The 23,282-nt window shown below is 38.3% G+C and overlaps 1 protein-coding gene across 9 annotated transcripts in view; it reads left to right on the top strand.

Annotated features, from left to right (window-relative positions):
• The window catches only part of LOC121325532 (fibroblast growth factor receptor 3), a 54,993-nt gene that overhangs the window by 3,643 nt on the left and 28,068 nt on the right, over window positions 1–23,282 (top strand). For all 9 annotated transcript variants that reach the window (XM_041268216.1, XM_041268179.1, XM_041268170.1 and 6 more), the window contains exons 2-3: window positions 5,523–5,758; window positions 20,737–21,000. In XM_041268216.1, the coding sequence (XP_041124150.1) occupies window positions 5,590–5,758; window positions 20,737–21,000 (433 nt within the window). In that variant the 5' untranslated portion in view covers window positions 5,523–5,589. The remainder of the gene's footprint in view (window positions 1–5,522; window positions 5,759–20,736; window positions 21,001–23,282) is intronic.

The raw sequence follows: 23,282 nt of genomic DNA, 5'->3' as shown, positions 1-23,282 counted from the left end.
GAGCACCCCTTTATTGTAAGAGTAACTACCTACGTGTTCGGAAATAACAGTGGGAGAGTGATATTAACACTGCTGTAGTGTCAGTTTAACTCATGAGTACACAATTGTACTCTCTGTACATAAACTATCTACACTTAAGAAGTGTAAACTAATGTCTTCATAATTTATCAAATGTTTCTTTACATCAAAAGTAAATGAAAATGTTGTAGGAAGCACATAAATGATTGGGAAACACATACCAAGGCTCACAGATACAGCACAGTTTATTTAACCAGCCAAAAATCAAATCAGCACCATCAAAACACACAAGCACAACACAAACAGCCCTTTCCCCACCCCAGAACACCACCCTGCCTCTCAAGGTGACATTCACTTAGTACATAAAACAACACAGGAGGGTTTAAACAGTTACAGGGTATGGCATAATAACTAATACGGATGCTTACAATAATCACAAATTTATAACAACAGTATTTCCCTTACCCTATTTCCCACTCCTAGCGTCCTCTGCTTCTAATTAACATATTTGTGGAGGCCGGCTCCGAGCACGGCACACAGTTAGCCAACAGGTGGCAACGGCGAGTCAGTCCAGACGTGCCCGTTACAATATATATTATCCTACCTTGAACTTCTCCAGCAAGGACAGAAGCGGCACCATTACAGAAACCTGCGACTAAAATCCCAAATGTTGGATGAATGTACTTTATTTTACACTGTGAAACGTACCTTGGCTTAGGTATGAAAGAACACTGCGTGGTGTTAGGTGTGAAAATAAAACACTAACGGTTAACGCTGGGATTTCAACACTGGCCAATTTGCTGTGTTTGAAAGAAAAAAACCTTTAGCGGAAACAGTTTTCATTAAATGTCATTATTTGAGGTATAATGTAATGAGTCAGCTAGAAAAACATTTGCTTAATACATATACTGCAGCTCTGTATGCAGGATAATCGGTTTTCATTTGCTGTGACAACAGTGGAGTAACAGTAAAGCCTATGAGAAAAATCAGTTTCCATGGAACTGTAATCATAATGCAAAGTGATTACAAGATTTCTAAATTAATTATTTCCCCATATTGATTCCTAAAATAAATAGTGTGATGTTTGTTCGTGTAGGCATTTTGTTTCCTTCTTATCAAGGCAATGCAAAGTTCACAGTGTCAAACATGATTGTGAAAAAACATGGCAACAGTTTGACTCTGTCAGTTCAACCATTATAAAATAAGCCTCCTATAGATTTCTGGTTATTTTCTTCTCTTCATTTCACTTGGGCTGTAAATCAAAAGCCACCGTTAACAACTAGTGGGATACATGCTGTTTGAACATGTATGTTAGAACATGTGCATAGTTAATTCATTTGTAGCTAGTTTGTAAATATATTTAGGTTATCAGCTTTGACAGGCACTGTGCTTATTAGTACCTGTGCATAGTGATGGTTTGTCTGTGTACACAAAAACATTTGAAACAGCAAAAATATTTCAAACAGCACCAAGCTGGCCAAACAAGTATTCTCCACAGTACGTATTTTATGACCAGAGGTTTTTAAGTTTTATGAGTAGTGAAAACATACAGTATATTTCAGAACATAACAATGTGGTTTTTAATATACAAAACATGCAAAAGATTGAATATAATATTTTTTTATATATAAAAATAATAATAATCATAATATGTAACAGTTTGCTGTTGACAAGTTTTGTTACCAATCCTACTCCAGTTAAATGCAGTAAAAACTTATATCACTTCTTATCACACTTATATCTTCTAATCATCCCAGCTCAGTTTTCTACTTTGACATGGTGAACAATTTGTTTTATACCCCTGAAGGAAAAATCACAGTTAACTTTCACTATTAGCTTATATTTTGCTTGCTCAGTCAAAAGGTGAGTTGAGGCCAGAGAGGTAGAGGGAGAGAGGGAGAGGGAGAGAGAGAGAGAGAGAGAGAGAGAGAGAGAGAGAGAGAGAGAGAGAGAGAGAGATAAGGAGTTTCATCTTTGTCGGTACCTGGTACAGTTTGTGCTGTGTGTGTTATAGGTCTCTCCAGCATTCTCATTAATCTGTAGGGATCCTCCTTCCTCTGTGAAGGGAATCTGTCAGAATGACCCCCGCCCCTGGGGTTCCTGACCTCACTTGCTGGGGGCGCTTTGGGTGGGAGGCTGATTAGAGGACAAAGCCAGCCCCACTGCATGGATCCTGGAAAGGCAGATGGTCCTTTTCGGACACAACTACGAAAGACAAATGGTGCTCCTTGACAAATGGTGCTCCTTGCTGTGTGTGTGTGTGTGTGTGTGTGTGTGTGTGTGTGTGTGTGTGTGTGTGTGTGTGTGTGTCACCGAAAACGTTTATTTCAGCGAAAGCCCACGTAAGCTGTTTGTTCTCAGTTTTTTGGGACATAGCAAATACATACCCTACTACAAAACAACATTATTATTATTATTATAATAATTATTATTATTATTATTATTTAGTACTATTTAATCATTTAGCAGACACTTTTTTTATCCAAAGGGACTTACACATACTTGGAGGCAGGGTTGGCTGATTTAAATCAAGTCGATTTAAATCACTTGATTTTATAAAAAATAACAATTTATTTAAATCTATTTTATAGTTTCACAAGGAAAAGACATGAAAAGTATGTTTTAAAAACATTCATTAACACAAACATCTTAAACTCTTACTGTCTATAAACTATAACTCTTAGGGCTGTATTGTGATCACAGCGCAAAACGTTCCTTGCCCCCGATTCTGTGAAGCATAAATGGAGCAACGACGCCTCGTCATGGAGCACCTGCCCCATCATTAACATATTCGCCGAATTCTGATGACAGTGCAGTGGGGTCACAGATAGACATTGAGCTCTGTGTTAAGACCCGCTGAAATCAGATTTATTTAGTGGTGCAATCAGGAACTTTAACAACTGAACACACTATAAAAAGCAAAGTAGTCCTGAGTAACACTGCGTGTGTTTGGACTGACACAGAAAGGGGGGATAGGTGAGGGGGATTTTTCTGTGGCATACTCCATCGCTAAATTCTTGTAGTTCACATTGTAGAGGATGCCACAATGATAAATAATTCTTTTTTTTTTTTTACGTATTCATTTAAGATTGAGTAATTTAGTTTGGTATGTAACTATTCACAAACCACCATTTCCAACATCCTTAAATTTACAGTTTGGAGGTACTGTAGAGCTACAACTACGGTACTACAAAATAAAAATACATTTTAAAAAATTGATCTAAATCAAATAAATCAGATTTTATTATTATTATTATTATTATTATTATTATTATTATTATTATTATTTATTATTATTATTATTATTTTGTAATATAAAAATCGCCATCCCTGCTTGAGGGTGAGTCACTGTATCATCAACAATTTCTGCTGCAGAGCCATTTACAATAGGACCTTTGTTTTATGTCTCATCCAAAGGACGGAGCACAAGGAGGTTAAGTGACTTGCTCAGGGTAACACAGCGAGTCAGTGGCTGAGCTGGGATTTAACCTGGAACCTCCTGGTAACAAGTCCCTTTTCTATAACCACTGCACCAAAAATCTAACAACAGCAGCAATATTAATTTTTACAGTGAGGCTTTATATTTTTTTTTCTGGATCCTGCTCTTAGTTTTCCAGAAAATGTAATCAAAAAGCAAACTTGTGAATTATATTAGTGATTAATTAATCTCTATTGATCTCTGGACAAGCCTTTACTGTGTCTTATTTTTGGGGGTAATGGTCCCCTTGCTTTGTTTTCAAAAGCACAGCACTTTTTCACTGTCATTTCTTTTAGTAATACATTTTTTGTAACTTTTACCTCCTTTGTTAAAACAGACCATATATTGTGAAAATAGAATATTTAGTCCAGAATTTATATTTGACCAGCAGTAGTTTATTTGCCTAAAATGAAAGCAACAAGGTTTGGATCATTCTTGGTTTTGTTTAAGAAAACAAACAAAAACAGATGAAACATTTAACTGTTGATTTGTTATAAAACTGAAGCAGGCCAATCCATCAGTCCAGAAGTTTTGGAGCAGGAGAAATGTATCCTGTTATTCCTTGAAAATCCAGATTGTGTTATAATGTAGCATGAATGTGTGTTGCAGATTAAAGTGTTCTGTGAAGATAAGGTGTCCCAAGCATAGACTCCCCTTGGGTGCAGTCGTCTGCCGAAAAAAAGGCGAAAAAAAAACACTACTTGACTCGTCATGGAGTGATGCAATTGATAAAGCATTTGGAAACTGTTCGGCGGGACACTCATCCCCTGGGGGGGGTTGTTATGGTCCAGTGGTTAAAGAAACAGGCTTGTAACCAGGAAGTCCCCAGTTCAAATCCCAGCTCAGCCACTGACTCATTGTGTGACCCTGAGCAAGTCACTTAACCTCCTTGTGCTCCGTCTTTCAGGTGAGATGTTGTTGTAAGTGACTCTGCAGCTGATGCATAGTTCACACATTCTAGTCTTGTATCTTGTAAAGCACTTTGTGATGGTGGTCCACTATGAAAGGTGCTATATTATTATACGCATCATACACAGGGGTCATACGCAAAAAACACTCTATTATATAATAATAGACATATCCCCTCAACTCAACTCCACATGACCATCATGACAGTAAACACAGACACAATGAAGCATTCTTACCTTTATATACCAGTAAGTTAGTGATCAGCAGATGTGTCAGCTGCACAAAGAGCACACCGTGTGGTTTTCACTAACTCTACTGTGCAGAATAAATGAATTTCTTTCTATGTGCAAATATCGTGACTTTCTTCCTATGCATCAGGACGTGGGACATTTACTAGGAAATCGGTACTGTCCCGACCATGTAGGGACTGTTGGCATGTATGATAAGCAAATGTGTAACATCCAGGACCCGCTGTGAAAACAACCAGGAGAGACAGAGACGTTTGTTACACTAAGTGCTCTGTCTAGTTTGATAAACCTGGTTAGGATCTGTGATTGCTTTAATGCAGATGGGTAAGTCTGTAAATAAGAGCTGAAGTTTTGGAAAATTATAGTCGCAAAATGTTATCCTTATTAGGTCATCCTAGAAATACATTTTACTGAATGCATTTGCCTCAAATACAAGTTTTTTCACTTTAGCTTCTTCAGCCTGAAGAATAGCAGTGATGTGCTTTGGGTTGGGCTCTTGAATTCATGAGGCAAGGCCTAATCTATCAACAATTATACCTTCCACAAGACAGAAGCCTTTGCAAAGAATTGTTCAATATAAACAATGCCTGCTTGCAGAGCTATAAGAAGTAGCCTTGCGTTCATCCTCCGTTTTAAATGCTAAAAAAGAAAAATTATTTGGCAAAAGGTAAAATCGCTGTCTCCATTAAAAAAAGCTAATTTTAAAACAACAGTAGAAGAACTGGTTATAAACTGTTTGAAATGTGGCATGAGGTAGTTTTATTGCTACAGAGTTCAGCCTTAGTATAACTTTCATGTGCAGTGTCTGGGCTGCTCTGATTCTGATTTAGAGCTGACCACTATCTCCCTTCCTGCCTGGTCTCTTACAGGAAAGCGTGTGAGAAGAGCGAGGGGTGAAAGTGTTCCTCCCACCCGCGAGAAGCATGCGGCCGGAGGATGTTTGAAGCTGGATGGGGCTGTAGCAGTCAACTTCACTCCACCATCTCCAGAGGAATGATTGCTTTGTGGTTCACCCTCTGCTTTTACCTAGTGACTGTCAACAGCATACCTGCAGCCAGGCTGCCCATCGCCCAGCCTGAGGAGAGGACGACAAACAGACCCTCAGGTAAGACTGGAGGAGCCTTTCAAGGGAGGTTGCAGTCTCCCTTGCCATGCAACAGTTGTCTTTTTACTCAGAGAGCACCTGTCCAGGTCCAGGTTAATGCAGGGGCTTTAGGGGCTGCATCCCAGGGTTTCTAATTTTGAGGGGACCCCAAAATATTATTTGGAATACAATATGTAAAATAAATAAGTAGCATGTGATTGTATGGATCGGGCTGTAGAGTTAGAGCAGAAACTGCCTGATCATATGACTTGACCTTTTGTTTGTTTCAACTTTGGTTCAGCTTTACAATTGGTATATGACATTTAAAAACTGGAACTGAAATAACCTAGGTTAATTAACAATAGAGTGTTTGGCATTGGGCATGGGTGGTGGTAAAACAATAAGGGGAAGGAATTAAATATGCAAAGAGGGGCCCCCCAAAACATAGCAGCCCTGGGCCCCCATCTGCCCTACACATGTCACACGAAAAGATGCAGGGGTAGGAAAAGACTCCCATTGCACAAATAATTAAATTTGTTACAGCGTAGTGGTATAGCTAATGAATGGGGCTTTGAGTTGGTATCCTAATATAACACATTACCCCAGGGATGGAAATAAGATTATCATTGCATAGCAGTTTGATCTGTTCCTGGTTATATAAGACACACCTTCGCTTGTTACCTATACACTGGGGCTAGTCAAGTTTGTAGTAAAACCTGGAATGGGGAAAACTGCTATGTAATAGGAGTCTTATTTCCATCCCTGAGGTGATGTATGTTCCAGAATTCCAACCCAAAGTATTGTGCATTATCTGTACCACTATAAAAAGTTCTTAAAATAACTTGTTAAATATAATTATTTATGTACAGGGCCAATTATTTCCAAACAGGTCCTTGTAGGTTTGCTTGGTTAAGTTAGCATAGCGTTTAATAATGCTTTGTGCAAACACCCCTCCACTGGATTGCAAGCCCTTCTGGCTTTTGCCCCAGATTTTTTTATCGTGTTGCTCCTTTTTTCAAATCCTGCTTTTCGCTGCTCTACAACAGTGATGTGTAAAAACGCCCAGTGATTTGCATTAGGAACCTCGGAATAGTGCCCCTCTTCTGTTTATGTGAAGCACAGTGAAAAGTTATTTTACTGGTAGCAGAACGAGATCAAATTATCTTTTAATCTCTATCAGATGACAGTCTCGCTACATCAACAGGTAAGTGAAGCAGTGCCAGTTTGTAGATTCTTTGACCATTAGGTTATTTGTAATGGGGTCTTGACCTTTATTGCTAATAGTACGTAGCGTTGCTCCTCAGACAAGACCAATCCGGAACCTGAACGGGTGTGAGAAATCTTACCATGTATGTGACACCCGAAATCGAACCACTCTATCTGAATTGGACTGTATGCCCTGCCTTTGCGATACATTATCCATCAGAATAAACGGTATTCTCGACTCCATACAAGGTCTTGTGTATCGTTTCATACCAACGTAGGTTCCCGGGTAATTTTCAATAATGGTTATTGTGACAACATGGACGATCCGACACAACTCTTTTCCTGAGGGTAACGAACCAATTAAATCTGAATAACAAATTACACGACAACCACCCAATGGGAGGTGACCTAACGTTCATAAGACGTCAACTACGGGGTCTATAATCTGCCATATAGCACAACGAGGAACAAAGTTTATACTAAAAAGTGCGATGTCCATATTGCACTACATAAACTATGTTTGCAGACTGGTCACATCGAAAAATCCTGTGTGGAGCTTTGTCTAACTCACATGGGTAGAAGACCACGTCGGTATCCCACTTTTATATCGTCTCCACTCTACTTTACGGTGAAAAGATAGAGATGTAGTCTCACTTTCGAGAGCTTAAAGGTAGTTTGTCCATTACACTCGTCACTGCAGTGATTAGGGACCTTTTTTTCTACAGGGTGATTCATATCTTGTGTTTGAAGAAGAAGGGGGGGGGGGGGGGGGGGGGGGGGGGGGGGGGGGGGGGGGGGGGGCTGCCAGACATGGCAGAACATTTAGAAGGCTATATGACACACACAGGAACATTTGTAAGCCTTTCCCCAATGACACCAGTATTGCAGTCATAGAGTAAAAACAATCTCTTTAACTTTGGCCACTTACTGCTGTCTCCAAATTTAGTGTTCTTCTTAACCTGTGATCTGGAGCAGGGAAAAGGTAGCTGGTTGGCAGGTGCTTGATAATGTGCAGATTTTGTCTTACAATAGGAAAGGTGACCGTTTGCAAGGTAGAGAGAGTATAAACATGGCGACAGCACACTAGTTTAATGACAGCAGTGCACTAGTTTCATGAGCCATACTAAATCGGCTATATTAATTAGGAAGCAAAAGGCAGTAAAACGGTCATTGATTTTAAGAAGTGTTGTTAAGTATTCAAGAAAATAAGGTCACAGAGTGAAATTAAAGTCTTTCAGTCTAAACGGTGTGCTGTCAGAGGCGTCTTTTTGAAGCTATTTAGTTATTTTTAGTTAAACAAATTGCAATTTTTAGTTAAAGGGTATACTGAATGAAACTGAAATAGGTTTGCAGGCTTCTATGTATATCTATCTATCTATCTATCTATCTATCTATCTATCTATCTATCTATCTATATATCTATACTCTATATATCTATATATATATATATATATATATATATATATATATATATATATATATATATTTATTTATTTATTATATATTTATTTTTATATATATATATATATATTTTTTTTTTTTTTTTAAGGCCAATGTTTGGATAGAGAGGGGAGATTAAGCCCTGGGTGACAGTATGTGTTTGTGGTTTAGGAGGAGAGGGCATCACCTCAGCACCCCCCCCACTTCTTTAACACTATAAATCACACCAGGGGGTGTTTTTGTCATTAAAGGAACTGTAATAAAACACCAGTTTCTGAATGTAACTCACCATGGCTCATTTTTCACAGCCCAAATGAGCTGATTTATGGGGAGACTTCTGAGCCCTGCTCATGTGGCCTGTGCTGATGAGTTGGTTTTTTATAACATACACTCCATATTCTGTCCTGAAATGCCTTTTCTGCCCAGCTTCTGTTGCATGTTTTCAGTAATTTTTTTTTTTTAATTGTGTTTCTGGAATAGCATTCTTTGGTTTTGTTCGTATATTATTATTATTTGGTTTTTTATATATAAAGTAGTTAACTTCAAATCAGTTCTGGGTTTAAATTGAGAATTAGAATTAACTTATAAGTATATATATATATTATATATATAATATATAATATATATGTATATATATATATATATATATATATATATATATATATATATGGTATATGTATATATAAATATATATATATATATCTATAGATATTATATATTAATTTGATATATATATATATATATAATATATATTAATATAAATGTCCAAACCACAATTAATTAACTGTTCCATAGATGTCTTGTACTTTAAAGTAAGGACATCTCTTCTGCATACAGCTGCTGTATTTATGACGGTATAATTTCTGATTGAAATCCTGTCCAACTATCTATATGAAGTGTAAATCATTGTCCTTATTTGTGGATTGTTATGATACCATTTTAATGAGTGTAGAATGTGTCATGCATTGAACACAGCCAAGGTGAAATTCAATCTCAAATCATGTTCGATGTTTGTGTGTAATTATAGTCAACGCCCACCACTTTATGTAGACTTTGTTACCAAGTGTTGTCAGCACATTCTGTAACCTCGCCACCCTCTGCTGAAGTGGAAATCCAATACACTGTCAAAGTATAAACCAGGTCATTAATGAGTTTTAAATTCCCTTGATGCCTCGTACTGAAGCATTCTTTCATTACCATGCAATGTGATTAGAACTGGCATTCAAAAGGACATGCAATTGAAACACACCTAAACAGAGACATTATTTAGAGTTACTTTAAAACATTAGCCTTGCCATAAACAAAGAAAATTCATTTACAAGAAAAGCCTGGGGCGATTTCCTCCAACAGCATTTGGCCTGCAGGGAAGGTAAAGACCTTGTGCCCTTTCAGCAAGGAGTTATATGATTTTTTCAAAGGTGTGTCATCTGGGCTTCGCCGCCCTAAGCTCCCCCCTCCTCTGACTCTCTAGCTCTCATTCTCATGACCTGCTGCAGAGTGAACAATGTCATTTTCTTATTTTGTATGAATGAAAGTATGAAAGTAGGGATGCAGGGCAGAACTGAATTTGGATATCATTCACACACAGACCTGCATTTGATTGGGGGAGCTGAATAAAGCTTTTTTTCTTTTATTTCTTTCCATCTCAAGCTCATGATTGAACATTTTAATCAGCTCAAGAATAAACAATCTATACACAACGAGAAACTTCCATTGCTAATTATTGTTATTAATCAAATTAATCAAATCAGGTAGGCACTGTACACTGTAGAGATCTCTCTCTCTCTCTCTCTCTCTCTCTCTCTCTCTCTCTCTCTCTCACTCTCTCTCTCGGGCAGTAATTAAATACAGATGGGGAATTAAACTCCCAAATGCATAACAAACCAAAAAAAACTATGAATGTTGTGTGAGGAGAGGGCTAGGTCTGACAGTATGATAAACTGTGTTGTATGTCCTTTTCACATAATATGCCTCCTGACACTAATGTCAGCCAACTATTGGACACTTCGGGTTCCAATGTTAATAAAACCGGGAGGAAAAAAATTACAGAAAGCAAGCATCTGTCTTGCTCACGAGATATAGCTATATCTGCCCCCACCCCCCCCACCCCCCCCACCCCCACCCCCCTTAAATTGTAGGGAGGGAGTTCCTCAAACATTCCTTGAAACTTAACTGACAAATAAAGTCATTTAGCCGGTAGGTAGGTTGGGGGGGGGTGGGGGGGGGGGGGGGGGGGGGGGGGGGGGGGGTCATTTTTTATAGATCCGGGTGGGTAGTGAATTGCACTTACTTCTTAATGACATCACTGAGGAAGAGGTAATGACTGGGTGTGGAACCGCCTGCTTTCCACTAACAGAGAAGAGGTTGCCATCCCAGGAATCTACAGCAAGAGTCCCATTGAGTTGCATTAAAGAAACCGTCAGAACGTACAATTTGAACACACAATTACAGTAGTATTAGTCAAAGTAGTGGTCGTAGTATACCAATAGTTGCATTTAACTGGTAAGAAATGTTTTTTTGGACTATTTTGTAATTTTCCCCCATGTTCTAGTGCCAGGATTCAATTGTGTCTTGCAAATCACTGATGCCAATGTCTTGTAATATATGTTCTACTATAGAAGGACATTGTTTTGCTGTGTTTGTGCTGAATGTCTGATCCCTAGGCTGTATGATCAGACTGACTCTCTGCAGCATTCCAGGGCTGCCCGGGGTATTTCTTCCTTCTCTGTGATTGTCAGCGTAGACTGAAAGTAAACACAAGTCTACAGATTGAAGCGCAAGTGTAATGAGACTGCAGAGCTCAGACCGGTGGGGGCGGGGTCCCATCACTGCGGATCCCAGCAGAGAAGCGTTTGCTATGACTTTCTCCTGGCTGATCTGTGTTCACAGCTACACTGCTCTCACTGAGTGAGTTTTCATTATTAGATTTTTCCTTGCCGTTTATGTCAACAAAGTAAAAGACTGAAATTGAAAGGTGTGTCAGTTGGTAGTGTCAAGATAAGTGTAAGCTGGGGAAAGCTATTGCAGGAGAGTTTTCTTATCTGAAGTGCTGCACAAATTGAATTGTAATGAAACTTTAAAATATTTTAACCATCAGATCATTTTTTTTATAAATAAAAATAATAATAATAAAAAGCTTTCCCAGGCTTATTTTAAAATGTGTTTTCATTTTAATTGTTGGTTGACCATAAAATATAAAACAAATTAAGGAACTAGAAACCAATTCCTACACATCACTGATTAAAATTGTTATTAACAGTATTCTGCTAAAAAGAGCCTCTCACTGTGGCAACTGATTTCACTGTTAGACTAGTCAATTAAATTAGCTTCAAATGACAGTCACAATAATTATTATGTTTCTGAAATATCAATTCCATTTCATATTCATTTGAAGGTATGGGATTTGGAATTGGGAATTGAATTTTAAAAGGAATTCGAAATAGAATTGCAATTGAAAAAAAAGGTAAGACTCCTTATTTGGTGGATATTTATCTTAAATAACAATGCCTTAAGTGCATTCCAGCACCATTGTTATTTCTTTTTTACCACCAGGCAGTAGTCCTCAGTTTGATCTACAGTTATATTAGATTAGAGAGAATCCAGAGCATCAATGTTTCCACTGAAGAGATAACCTCACATCTACATACCAGAGTGTGCAGTGTGGTACATTCTTTAAAAATCGTTTATTGACAGCAGCTCTGAAACTCCTGCGCGACCCAGTGGAATGCCGGATATTTGCATTCCGATCCGGTCTGTTTTCCTGCTTTCTGATTGGCTCAGGTTTGGGTTGCAGTGACAACTTTAGCATTAGACAGTGGGTGGGCACTGATTGGTTAATGGCTTTCACAACATCATTTCATATCTATATATATATATATATATATATATATATATATATATATATATATATATATATATATATATGTGTGTGTGTGTGTGTGTGTGTGTGTGTGTGTGTGTGTGTGTGTGACACACACACCATATTGATATAATAATATTATTTATATAAAAAAAACAACACCTTGTTGCATATTTCTACTTCTTAACTAGAAATGCCAGCAGTTACATTATTCAGATACTGTAATAGGAAAACTGAGCAAAATGCAAGAGAAATGGCAAGATGTCTATTTTTTTCCTCCCTTGAGAATGTTACAATGACAAATTACTTTGGATCCCGTGAGCAACAACCTTACTGTTACTTTGAATTATTTATGAACGCTAACGACCTACAGACCCACTTTCCTGACTTTGTTTTGAACCGAGTCTGAAGACTTGGTATCTCAGAACAATATATATATAATATATATATATATTATATATATATATATATATATATATAATATATCTATATCTATATATATATATATAAAATTTTTTAATTGTAACTATCTTTATCCCTATGCCCTATATAATGCAGTGTAACACAGACAACATACAAAACTCCTTCTCTTGCCCTTGCAAGATGCCTGGGATTACAAACTTTGTTCAGAGGTATTTACATCCGGACGAGGCGCATTAAATGGGGATTAGTGCGCACACACTAACAGTGACAGCAATCCAATAGGGATAGGATTAAAAATCTGCATTGCTGTGAAACGAAGAGGAAAAAAAAAGCTCTGTGGAGCATTCGTTTGAACGTCAGGTGATCCTGGAGCTCACTGACAGCGCAGGTCTTAGAAACTGCCTGTGGACGACTGGAGTTACTGGAATGGAGTGTGTGTGTGTGTGTGTGTGAGACTGTGAGTTCTTTACATTTATATGTGTGGGTTGTTGTACAGAAAACCATTAAAGTTGTGCAAAAGTGGTATGTTACTGCACAATTTGTTGTATATGCGCTTACCATTTTTATAGTATATTTTCAAAAAAAAAAAAAAAAAAACAATGTCATTTAAACATATGTTGTTATAAAGAGTAGCAGATTGTGATTAGGAAAATTAAAGTGTGCCTGCAAAGTAATTTTAATAACATCGTAGGCAGAACAGAAAGATAATTACCAGGGATGTGCAATGATTCGTATCAAATGTAGAACTTAACGTCTTTGTTTTTGCTGCTCTCCTTGCAGAATCACTGTGCAAAACAAGGCGATTTTGTTTTGTTCTCCTGTAATTCTCAGTTCCAAATTGTTTAGCCTTGTCTAAGAAAAAAAAAAAAAACATTTTAAGTAGCGGCCCATTTCCAAAAGGCTGAATAAGTAAGCTAGTCATGTCATATTAACTGAAGTGGATACCGTTTCTGAACTTTAATTGCTGAACCAATTTCTTTAAATAAGGTAGCTGCTAATTACTGTAATGTGTGTGTGATTGCATAATTAAATAATAATATTCATACACAATGGTCCCTGTTTATAAGAGCTTTTACTCCAGAGTGTAATTTGCATCGGTCTGAAAACAACGCTGGTATTTTACAAAGCTAGTAAGAAACCAATTTACCTTTGCATTTTGCTTTTTGTCAATAGTTCTCTACTGGTGCATAGAAAATGTTACAAGTGACATTATGGTGTTTGCACACAGTGAAGCTCATAAAATACAAAGCATAATTTGTTGATTATGGGTGGTTTCCACAAGGACTTATTTAGTCACTAAGACGGGGCATTGGAACCGTGACAGGATTAGATAAGACATCTGTTGGGGCTACAGATCAACGAGATTTTGAATTTGGGAACTATGTCCGAAAGCCCGGTCAATGACTATAAATCAGCTGATTTTCTTCTGGGGTAACATGTAACCTTGCGAAACTCCTGAAAGGTGAAAAGCATATTAATATACAACAGAAACTGGCACAAAGAGAAAGATGTTCTGTGTCTGGGCTGTTAGATAACACCACTCTGCCATACATGGCCCTTGCATAATAATGGATAGCTAAGGTCGTGCTCTGTTTCTTTCAAGTCTAAAATCTTTCACATAAGACTGCTTTAAAGACTGCTTACAACAGGGTAAACAAAGCTGCTTTCATAAAACAGCTAGGTGACTTTTAGTGTGGTGTCAGAGTTTTGCTTCTTGCTTTATTAAAGGCTTGTTTTTGTCTCGCACATGAAGTGCTTTGTAAGACTAAGTTTGTTGTAGTCGTTGTTGTTTATTCTTGCTTAAACCAAACACTGGCATCTCAATTGAAAGCAGCCTCTCGATTTCAGGAGTTGGGGTGGAGGGTGGGTTCTGCTGCATCCACCTCATTGTCCAGCTGGGGAGAATTGAGGCACAAGCCAGTCAAGTGACTTGCCCAGAGGTCATGCAATGGGTCAGTGTCTGAGCTGGGATTAGAACTGTCATCTGAGGTTAGTCAAACTCTGTGTGCGTGTTCATTAGTGGATCAGCTCTCTTAGGCTCCCCAGCAAGGTTCACTTCCAGCAGAGATCTTAAACTTCTGATGAGAACCCAGAGAGGTAGAGGTAAAACCAGAATGTGTAGTTTCATATTTGAATCTCTGGCATGCTGCTTAGCCCGTAGCTGTTTTTTTTTTTTTCTCTTAAGTCAGCAATGTAGTGTTAAAACTTAAACCAAGGTATCGGTTCTATAAAGTAATATACTGTGTGAATTAGTCACTGCTTTTCTAGTAAGAAACTATGCAGTAGTACCATAACCTGCTCACTCAAAAGGTTGTTTCAAACCTAAATCTCCAGGGCCTCTTTGATTCCAAAAATAAAACCGTCTGCATCTGTCTTTCTTCAAATGGCCAGGTGTCGCTGTTTATATACTGACCTTGGCACTGCTGAAGATGGATCGAATGTGCCAGGACTGGTGATAGCCCAACACACGCAGCCTCTCAGCCGCTTACAATTGCAAGCTCCTCGCTTCCAGCCACCTCTTCGTCCTTGGCAGCGTGGCTAAGTGGCTGATAACATTGATGAACACTGAACAAGATAACTGGCAGCCTGCTGCAGTTCCTTAAATAAAGTGCTGATTTTGGACAGCACTCAGAAGGCCGCAGGAAATGGGATGATAAAGGCAAGAAGCCAGCTTAGCTCCTTGTTTGCGGTGGGATGCTGTTTCATGAAATATCTGTGGAGGCACGTGTTGAGATTTGTGCAAGTATGCAGACAGATGGCAACATGGAGGGTGCCTGCTTCTAGGCTTTAGTGTCTCTTTCAGGGCAACAGATAAGCATCTGCCAGTGGTGACAGAAATGAATGAAGATCTTGCTTTGAAGTAATAGCTAGTGTAAACCAGGCTTGTTTTTATGATTGCTGAAGTGCATGTACATGGTGCAGGCTTCTGGTCTAATGCAATTGAGCCTTGTGACTTCTAGTAGTCTGGCATTGCACTTATAATAACCCTTAACTGTGAACGTAGAGGTCCTGTTTTTCAAATTCAAGACTATTTCAGCTTTTGTGAGGTTTTTTCGGTCCAGTCAGCGTTGTAATGAGAACTAGTTCTCAATGGTTTCTCGTCTGTGTATAAATAAAAGAATAGATTGATTGTGGTTGATTGAGACTCACTGATTTGTCGTGCTGGTAAGTTACTTTAAATATACAGTAAGTGCCACCTTGTAGGAAGATCTAGGACCCTACTGGAACTGGTTGATTTTCCAATGGTAACTGTTTCTGCATAGACTGGAAAATCAACTGTTACCTACAGCGAGCAAGTAAAAATGTGTGTGTAATTGCATTGCTGTCATTCACTGGATCTTACACACTCTTACCCTGGAGCATCCAGCTGATTAAAAAGGGGAAGGGGAAGGGAGGGGGGGGTTATATCAGTTTGTCAATGTTTAAGCAGCCAGACCCCAGGGAGCTCAAAGTGGTCTTAAGCAGTTTCGTTAATGAATTTCTATACAATGTAATTAGGAATGTTTGTTGAATCGGTTTCTTGTGACGGGGGAGGGGGGGAGATTATGTGCCTGGGGGGATTATGAGGGGCTGAGCTTCTTTCCTGGTGTTGAGTAGCTGCCTGATTGTCACTCACATCATTTATCTACATGTTTGTAAGAGTGCTTAACGTGCTTCTGTGTCAGGCGCATTCTTTGAGAGAGTGTGTGTGTATATGTGTGTACACGTGCATGTGCGTGTGTATGTGTGCACATGTGTATTTGTTAATATTTAATATATGGAAATCTGGAAATTGATACAGAATAAACACAAACCCTTTAAAATATCAGCAGTGAGGGGCTTCCGTGTGGCGCATCCAGTAAAGGTGCTCCGCTTGGAGTGCAGGATGCGCCCTGTAGCCTGGACGTTGCCAGTTCGAGTCCAGGCTATTCCACTGCCTACCATGGACGGGAGCTCCCAGGGGCCAACTCACAATTGGCTGAGCACCGCCCGAGGAGGGGGGGCGCTTAGGTCAGTCAGCTGACCAGTAAGCTGCCCAGAGCTGCCGACGCTGTAGCTCTGAGATGGCTGCTTGGTGGGTCTGCAGTGTGAAAAGAAGCGGTCGGCTGACGGCACACACATCAGAGGACAGTGTGTGTTTGTCTTCACCCTCCTGAGTCAGCGCGGGGGGGTGGTAGCAGTGAACTGAGCCTAAAAATAATTGGCTACGCTAAATTGGGAGAGAATGATTAAAAATAAACAAAAAGTAGCAACTACTAATTCTTTATTTAAAATAAATAAATATATATGTGTGTGTGTGTATATATATATATATATATGTGGGTGTATATATATATATATATATAAAAGAATGAAGTGGCTTTAACTTGGTTGCTTGAGTGAACTCTAAACAGATGTACATTGCATCAACTCCTTCAGCACTACCCTACTCACATAAGTCATACATGTAAGTACAAAGATATACAAAATGTAGTATGTAAAAAAAGTTGAGTGTTGAGTGGCGTTATGTATTATATATCTATTTTAGAGGTCAGCACAGTGTTGAAAGAGTTGACGTGTTTTATTGCTGTTGAAACCAACAGTATCAGAAATAACTGTGTTTCAGTTTGAAATTTAGATTTCTATTTGGTTTAGCTACTCCCAGTGCTTTGATCCTGCAGGGACTGGCGAGTTTTAAGCACAAGTTAATCCGTTTGGAGGGATGTTATGTCACTGGCAGGATTCTAACCCCTAGAGCTATTGTGCTGCATATTCAGGCTGTTTTTCATCAAAGTTAACACAAAGTGAATTAGTGTCTTGCCTGAACAAATAATATATGGACATGTGCAGTTAATGAAATCAAAAGACTTATGGAACAGATCTCAAAATAAGATTTGTTGTTATAGTAGACTATTTTTCTTAATAAATGAAAATAAAAAATAATATCTTCTACAAGTGACTCTAGGAGATTTTCTGCATATTCATCTGGCATTATTTGGTACAAAATATGTTTAAATTATGAAGCATTGAAACGTTTTTATTATTATTATTTATTTATTTATTTTAAAGCTTGCTGCTTTACTGGGCAAGCTTCATTAGTAACAAAGAAATAACAAAGTATTTGTAGAAAAAGTGTTGAGGAACATGTGACAGTGATTTCTGTTTCTCAAAGCCCTTTCTGGTGTTCAGACTGGCAGACCTTGTTTGTAAGAGCTGGTGTTAGTTTGTAAAGAGAGTAAACAGGGTTTTCTTTCCGCCATGGACCAGCTTGAACAAACTGAAGCCGGTCTGTGTGAGTAAAAGTTGACCCTGGTTGAACGCTGGCTTGAGATGCTGTTTGTTTAATAGATAAAAAAGGTGTTGTTGTGTAGGTCTGGAGGTAATATGTATGCTGCATGATTGTTTTATTTTTATTTATTTTATTTTTTTAACAAAGTTGGGTGCAACAATGAAACATTCCACAAACACTTTTCCATATTTTTCAGAAAGAAAAAAAGATGTATGAATGTATGTGTGTATGTATGTAATGTATGTATGTATGTATGTATGTATATATGTATGTGTATATATATGTAGGTTATGCAAAAGTCTTATTGGCAGTTTGGTCCTGATGACGATGAAGAACTGGCTGCATTCCCAACAGTTACACGGGGGAACATTTTCAAACAACCTTGGAGCAGGCTGCTTTCCCTCAGCTGAGACTCAGATTAGTGATAACTTCCATTAACAGGGGACTGAAATTCCACGTTGCCAGCACAGCATAACCAAAAGATTTCATACCAGAGTTTGTTCTTACTCCAGGGACAGAAAATTGGCCCATAAGTTGAATTGAACGATAGGCAGATTATAAGCCTCTAAGTAGAGTGACCAGACTTTCAAAGCTCAAAACTGGGACACTGGTTAAATTATTGATAAGACTAATTAAGCCATTTAAATATAGGCTATTTTAATGGTTATTTAAATTATCCTCTCACTCTTAGTATTATCTTTTTTTTTAAGCAACTAGCTAATTCCAGTACACTACCATGCCATATTTAACATGCCCTATTGTATACTTATTGCTTGTTTTATTTATTATTATTATTATTAGTCACTATTAAAAAATACATTTACGGCATGTTTCTGTCTTTCTGTCTTTACTCACTGTGTCAGGATGGCTCTATTTATTGACATTGTGGATGTGGTTTAACCTGCTGGATTCGGATGCCTCTGCGTGCTGCCTGGGCTAAATCCCGCCAGAACTGAACAGCTATGAAATTACTGTATTACACATAGTTGTAGATTCATATTGAATATAAACTAAATGAAAATGCAGGGCACACTGAGGAATAAGCACATATGTCTGTGTTAATCACTTTATAAAAGTAATGTTCTTGATTACCCTATTACCTTTTTTATTTTATTTACATAGTTTATGTGTCATGCTACAGGAAGTGGCTGAAAACCGGGACTGTCCCAGCTAAACTACCCTACCTCTAAGCAGAAGGGAAACAGGAGACAGTCTTATTAAAAGTATAATCAAATATTAGTCTGGCCTTTAATGCCACTGGCAGTTAGAAATTCATCTTCCATGAATAGCCCTACTAGGAATATTAGTGTGTCAGTTAACCACTGAGCCGTAGCCGTTTTCTAGCTCCATTGTGCTTGCCTGTGTCACACCCTGGCTTTGAAGTACAGCAGGTATTGTACCCCACTGGGAAGCAGTGGCTCAGTAAATAAATAAATCATTGAATACTAAACAAACACACCACATTACCCAAATGTTTTAGTTTTTTTCTGTAACGTTTATTTATTTGTGAGAGTGTTGGTAGGTACCGCAGAACTATGTACTGTGCTTCCAGTTTTCTTGATAGAAGAACATGCTATGGTACTGTAAGTTAAGTCATCCCTTTTGATGGATGCCCCAAAAGCCTAATAAATGGCCATGCCAAGACTATCATTTCAGGGTTAATTTATGATTGCATGTTTAATTGAGATTGCATTTTCAAGGGAAAGCCTTTACCATCAGCAGTGGCTACTGCGAAGCTGCCAGAAATGCCTAATGAGAAGGTGCCCATGTTTGTGGTCTCAGCCCACAATGCCCAGCTGTTCTCAGTCCAAAATTGACATTAGATGCTTTCTTCTTTGTTCTTTGTTTAAAGTAAACATACATATTTGAGAAACACTAGTTTCAAGATCATTGGATGTTTAACATTCCTCAGGCAAACACATTTCAGAAGCTGCTTTCTTTCACACACCAGTAGATGTGTATGCAGGGGCCTTCTTGCTCTTACCTGGGGATATTCCCATTTCTTAGAGGAGTTTCGTAATTTGAAACTTCATCTATGTTTTCTCGATGGTGATTTATCTTAAATACAATACTCTCTAAACCCTCCATGTAGCTTATTTTTTCTGATCCACATCGTAATGAATCATTTAATTCATCAAAGTAATAAAAGCAGTTCAGCTCAGAAAGTTCCAGAATCAAAGTTCCACCATCAACGCATGCGTGCACACGTACACACACAAGTCACATGCTCACACTCATCCACACACACTCACACAGAGTCACACGCTCACACTCATCCACACACACACACACACACTCACACACACACACACACACACACACACACACACACACACACACACACACACACACACACACATACACACACTCACACACTCATACACACACACACACACATGTACACACAGTCACACACTCATCCACACACACACAGTCACACACACTCATCCACACACACACAGATCCACACACACGCACACACACACACATCCCTGCAGTTGCTTAATGATAACAGGGCCTCTTTGGAAACAAGTATACCACTCATAGTCCTGCCCAGGGTTGCTGTGTATTAGCTGCTTGCATCTTTTCTTCCATGCTGAGAGATGCTGGGGAAATTAATACAGAATGCTTTGTATAAATATAAATTAAAATCCAGGTCATAACAACCACTAAGGGATCTCCCTAAAAAAGGGTCCTCATAGACACAGAGTTCTTGTGTTAAACAGGTCTGAGTGTAAAATAATAAAATGGCGCCAATTCCAGTTTGGTTTTCCACAGATTTCTAACATCAGGTTTTTGTTCATTTTGTTTCCTCTTGCTCAGATTCTTTGTCGAGCGAGACAGTGTTTCTAGAAGAGTTTGTTCTGGGAAATGGTGACACCCTCGACCTGTCCTGCAGTACACAAGGGTCCTCTGTGCCAGTTGTCTGGTTCAAGGATGGTGTTGTGGTCGTTCCAAGCAACAGGACCCGCGTCGGAGCAAGGCAGCTCAGAATCATCAACATCTCGTACGATGACTCGGGGGTTTACACCTGCAGGCTGGCGCACAGAAACACCCTCCTGAGCAACTTCACTGTCAAAGTAACAGGTGAGCTGATTCGATGCCACTTCATCCTATGCGCCTTTCAGTTCCCCTCAATTAGTTGTTTTGGTCTGCCACCCTTTGGATCAATTTAATCGGCCCATTGTGTGTTTAAAAACAGAGTCTAAATTTAGACTTGTTTATTCTTTAAATGCATATTTATCAAAACACAACTCAGAATATGTTGGCTCTTTCAGCATTAAATCATGTAAACTATATATAAATACTAAATAGTATATATTAGTACTGCCAAAAATATTCTAGACCCCCTTAACATACATAAAGTACTGGTACTGCTTTTGGGCTAAATGTTTTCCCAACCATTGTTTGACACTTTATTAGAATTGAATGCCCCTAATGATTTAACTTAATCAGCTGTGTTTGTTGAAGTTATCAATAAAATTAGCACCAATCCACTTAAATTGTGCTACTGCTGAAGACCCATGTGAATTGAATTAGAGACCACTAATGCACTTGAGACTGCCCTGGGGATGTATACCAATGCAGCTTGACATCCAATGCTGCTGTCTTCCTGCAACTACTCTATTTCACGCCACACCTTCCTGTAAACCAATATCCCAGAAGCCATTTTTCTGTCCAACAGCATTATTATTTGTAGTGAATCATGAAGAACTAGGAGAGTATCAGATGTTCGGATACTGTGAAACTATATCCTAGGAATCAAAGGTAGACACCGGTACAATACCGGCATATTTGTATTGTTTGCTTCTTTTCTGGTTTCTAATAATTGTGTAGGTCTTCCCACTAATGCTTATAAATGGTTTACATTTGCGAACTAATAGGTATTTTCCATACAAAGCCTGCATTCTCTGTTTGAAACTATCTACATAGATGTAAAAAAAAGTATTACAAATGATAGAGCTTTCTGCCATTGTATTCAAGGCCAGTTACAGTGATGTTTACTTAAGGAGTTTCACGTGGAGATTAAATACTCCTTTAGCTTTACCATTTTACAGTATATTTAAGGTACCAACTGAGCCCATTATTGACAACTAATTACAAAGCAATTAGCTGGAAACGCTTCATTATTGAAAACAGATGCAGTGTTGGGTACTTAGAAACTTTGCCTTCATTCATGATTTGGGAACGCTGCCAAAGCAAGTTAGGCTTTACCAACATTGATCAAAGACACCATGAACTCTTCAGCGTAGGACCAGTTGTATTATTTTTAAAAAGTATTTATATTAGAAATGTCCCCATGATGGAGGTTTTAATATACAGACATTTAATATTTCAATAGAATTGTTTTCTTTTTGTCTTGTTTTGTTTGTTTTTTGTTCTATAGTCTTTGAAGGATGTTTTAATTCTTTCCTGTTAAAGTCTGTGAAGGACCATATATTTACTACAACTGGGCAAGGAAACATATGTATCCAACCTCAAGGAACCAACAAGGAAGAGGACATTTGGCAAGTGGCCACATAAGAGATAAATATATATTGAAAACTTCTTTATTGAAAAAAGAAGATTTTTCTCCCCACAGAACAGGGTTTTTTTTAAAGAAAAAATGATAATAATCAAATATATCTTGTATAATAATCCCTCCTTCCAAGTCCAACAGAAAGATTTAAAAAAAGAACCGTCATACAATAAGTAAAATCCCAGTGTTTTACATTACCGTCACAGACATCTGGCTTTAATTAAACACAATGTAAAAGTGGAGTAGGATTTCAAAGGCCAGTTCAATTAAAATGTTTAAGTGTACTTGTCCCCTGACAGACATGTTATTATTATTGATAACGAGTCCTGAGTCTGCATTGGGACTGGAATTAAAATTGTGTGCGAGATTAAGTCTGGAGGTTTGAAAGGCTAAAGTGGGAATACAAAAGCAATTGGAAGTTAAGTGAGGGAGTATCGTTGCAAGTATTTTATAAGGCAAATTCAAGGTATAGCCCCCAGTAACTGTTTTCAGGGTCCTAAATCACTGAAAAGCGATTACATTTAAAATTACATTTATCTGTCATTTAGGTAGATTTTAGACGGTGCCACAGATGCGTTCGGACTTGTTGGTAATAATATACCTGTAGGACATACTTTACAATGCTATGATCTCCAAGAGATTTTATAAGAAACTAGCTCAAGCACACAAGCGTTTGAGCTAATGCTTTGGTCGGTGATAACATGATGTGATCTGGAAGACATGTGTGGTGATGTCAGACCAGGAAGTAATTGCAGCACAACACGGCAGACTAAGGATTAAGATGCTACGGCACTCAGCATTTTATTAACAAAAACAAATAAAAGATTTAAACAAAACACAAAACATTTTC

Source organism: Polyodon spathula, chromosome 1 (genome assembly GCF_017654505.1).
Source record: "Polyodon spathula isolate WHYD16114869_AA chromosome 1, ASM1765450v1, whole genome shotgun sequence".
Lineage (NCBI taxonomy): Eukaryota > Metazoa > Chordata > Actinopteri > Acipenseriformes > Polyodontidae > Polyodon > Polyodon spathula.
Note: the sequence above shows the minus strand (reverse complement) of the source record. Positions and strands in the feature narration are given on the sequence as shown.